At 57.5% G+C, this 2,543-nt stretch overlaps 1 protein-coding gene across 1 annotated transcript in view; it reads right to left on the bottom strand.

The window, feature by feature from the left end:
- Nucleotides 1-1,713: 1,713 nt before the first annotated feature.
- The window catches only part of PACSIN1 (protein kinase C and casein kinase substrate in neurons 1), a 5,151-nt gene continuing 4,321 nt past the window's right edge, over nucleotides 1,714-2,543 (bottom strand). Inside the window, exons 8-9 of the mRNA XM_009272854.2 lie at nucleotides 2,187-2,380; nucleotides 1,714-1,823 (exon numbers count right to left, since the gene is read on the bottom strand). Coding sequence (XP_009271129.1) covers nucleotides 1,714-1,823; nucleotides 2,187-2,380 — 304 coding nt within the window. The remainder of the gene's footprint in view (nucleotides 1,824-2,186; nucleotides 2,381-2,543) is intronic.

The following is a 2,543-nucleotide window of genomic DNA, read 5'->3' as shown; positions in this document are numbered from 1 at the left end:
TTTTCGCTTGCTGCTTTTCGTTGTTGTATCCACGGTAATACAATCACGATAGATAGAGATATATATATTATATATATACTTCTTAAATTACACAATCAATGTACAAAAAACCGGGGTGCATTGCTGAGACAGGTGGTTGGTTGGGGTTTTTCTGACTTTTTTTTGTGGTTTTTTTTTCCCGTTTGCGTACCTGGCAGGGGATGCGGGGCCGGGCGGCTCTCGCCCACCGTGCCCAGCACATGGTGCATCTCCTGCCTCCGCGGAAACACTTGATCCCTGGGGCCAAAAAATTCACAAACCAACGGAGGGAGCAGGAGAGGAGCGGGAGGAGCGTGCGGGAAGATGATGGCATCGATGCTGCCAAGGGTGATGGTATAGAAAAAAATGAGAGATGATCTGTAGGGAAGAGCTCGGGATGGCAAATGTGCCCCGGGCAGAGGGGTTGGGGTGACCATGCTGGGTGGCAGCGCCCATGGGTGCTGCGGGGGTCCCGTCCACGCCGCGGCTGGTTGCAGAGCCCAAGTGCAGGAAGGATAGAGCCCCTTGGGGAAGAGCAAAGGGCAAAGCCTGCGGCCGTTCCCCTGCTTTGGCGTGTCTTGTTTTCAGCCGCCTTCGCCAGGCAGCTGCTTTGCTGCCCGGGCTGGGGTCTGCTGCCTGCACCGAGCCCTCCTCGTCCTCCGGCTGGCTGCAGCTCCTGCCGGCGCCACGCAAGGCTGGACGTTGCTTATCCCCCATCCCTGGTCTACTCCTGCCTCTCTTCAGGAAGGGGGCGGATGGGGACCGTCCCCAGCAGGATCCAAGCTGGTCCCCGCTATCCCAGGCTGGGCATGAAGGTGCTTCCAGCAGCACTGGGCTGCGGTGGGTCCTGCTCCGAACAGCGGTGGATTTTAGGGCCACCTCCCCCTGGATGTGGTGTGCGCTGGATGACTGCCCTCGCAAAGGGCGATGCTGCTCCCTGCAGCACACGCGGGGCATCAGCTCGGGAGCCTCCACCGACTCCAGACACGTTGGCAGCCTGGCCACGAGGAGGAGGAGGAGGAGGAGGTGGAGGAGGAAGCTGAGGAGATGCCACCAAGCTCCATGGCAGGGCTGGTCCCACCTCACCTGGGCATCTCAATCTGCCACCAGCCCTGCCCGTGAGCAGGGACCTGCCCGTGGATGGGGCCGGGTGACTATGGGGCAGGAGGGGATGTTCGTCCCCTTCCTTCGGGGTGGGAGGATGAACCGGGGAGAAGAACATGGAAACACCAAAAAAATGGAGTCAGACTCCAATCCCTCTCGGTTTTTTGGGGTGAATTTGATTGGTCCCAGGAGCTTCAGCGCCATGCATTTTGGAGCAGTTCCAGCCAATTGGAAGGCGGCTCATGATTTCAGTATCTTTAAAAACCAACCAATCAGGAGCTCTCACTGGTTGGGCTTTAAGATCTTGAGGTATCAGCTTTTCGCTCAGAAAAAAAAATCAACTAACGTAGACAAACGGACAACGTCATCTTTCGCTTCACATAATCTTAGAAGAAGAAGAAAGCGACTATGCAAAATACTCTTCAGAGACAACTCTTAAAAAAATAAAAGCTTGGTCGGAAAATATGTCTGAATCTCTAACTGTGAGGAGTGAAGGACCAGACGGCAAAATGGCTGGTTGGCTGGTGGAGAGATGGAGACAACGGAGGGTGGATTTATCTGCTGACGGCGATGAGGAGCACACCACAAGACTTAGATTGCCTCCACGTAGTTGGCGGGGTAGAGACCTAGCTGCCCGTTGTCCAAGCGCCCTTTGCACCATCCTTGCTCGTCTTCTTCACCAAGTTTGGTTAGTTCATCACCTGGGGAGGAAGGTGGGAAGGGGAGAGCTCATTGCAGGTGTTGGAGCCTCTTCTGTCCCCTCATTTCTCCCCTGGATGGAGCCGCTGGGGGTTTCTAGGACTGATCCTGAGCACGCAGGTTTGTAGGGTAGAAAGGCAAGGGGTGACCCATGAGACCTCACGTGCCCCATCCCACCATCTCTCCGGTCCCACCCGGGTTTGGGCTCAGCTTGTGCCTTCCCCTTTCTGCCAGTTCAGCATTTTGAAGGGCTGGGATAACCCAGAAATGATTTGAGGGATTTTACACCAAAAAGCAGAGCAGTGTGGGACCCGCAACTCCAGCAGATGAGCCCTGGCCGACCTGGCACCGGTGATGGACCGTACCTGCTTTGAAGCTGAGCTCATCCTGCTCCTGCCCATCGTAGTCGTACAGGGCCCGCACCCGCACGCCCTTCCCCGCTGACTCCTCGTCGAAGGGGTTGGTGCCGCCGTTGGCCTCGCTGGTGTTGAAGGAGTTGCTGCCTTCGTCGTCGGACCACTCGGCGCTGTAGGTCTGCCCGGGGTCATGGCTGCTCACGCTGGGGTGGGGGGAAGGAGGGAGAGGGGCCCTCAGAGCGGGTGGGGGACAGCGGCGGGGGGCAGGCACCGTGTGCCATGGACATCTGGGAGGATGCTGCGGCTTTCCCGAGGTTACAGGGGAGCGAGGGCTGCAGTGAGCCGGACCCCCAGCTAATGACATGT

The sequence above is a fragment of the Aptenodytes forsteri genome, unplaced genomic scaffold (assembly GCF_000699145.1).
Source record: "Aptenodytes forsteri isolate BGI_AS27 unplaced genomic scaffold, ASM69914v1 Scaffold142, whole genome shotgun sequence".
NCBI classification, from domain to species: Eukaryota; Metazoa; Chordata; class Aves; order Sphenisciformes; family Spheniscidae; genus Aptenodytes; species Aptenodytes forsteri.
This window is presented reverse-complemented; position numbering and strand designations above follow the sequence as displayed.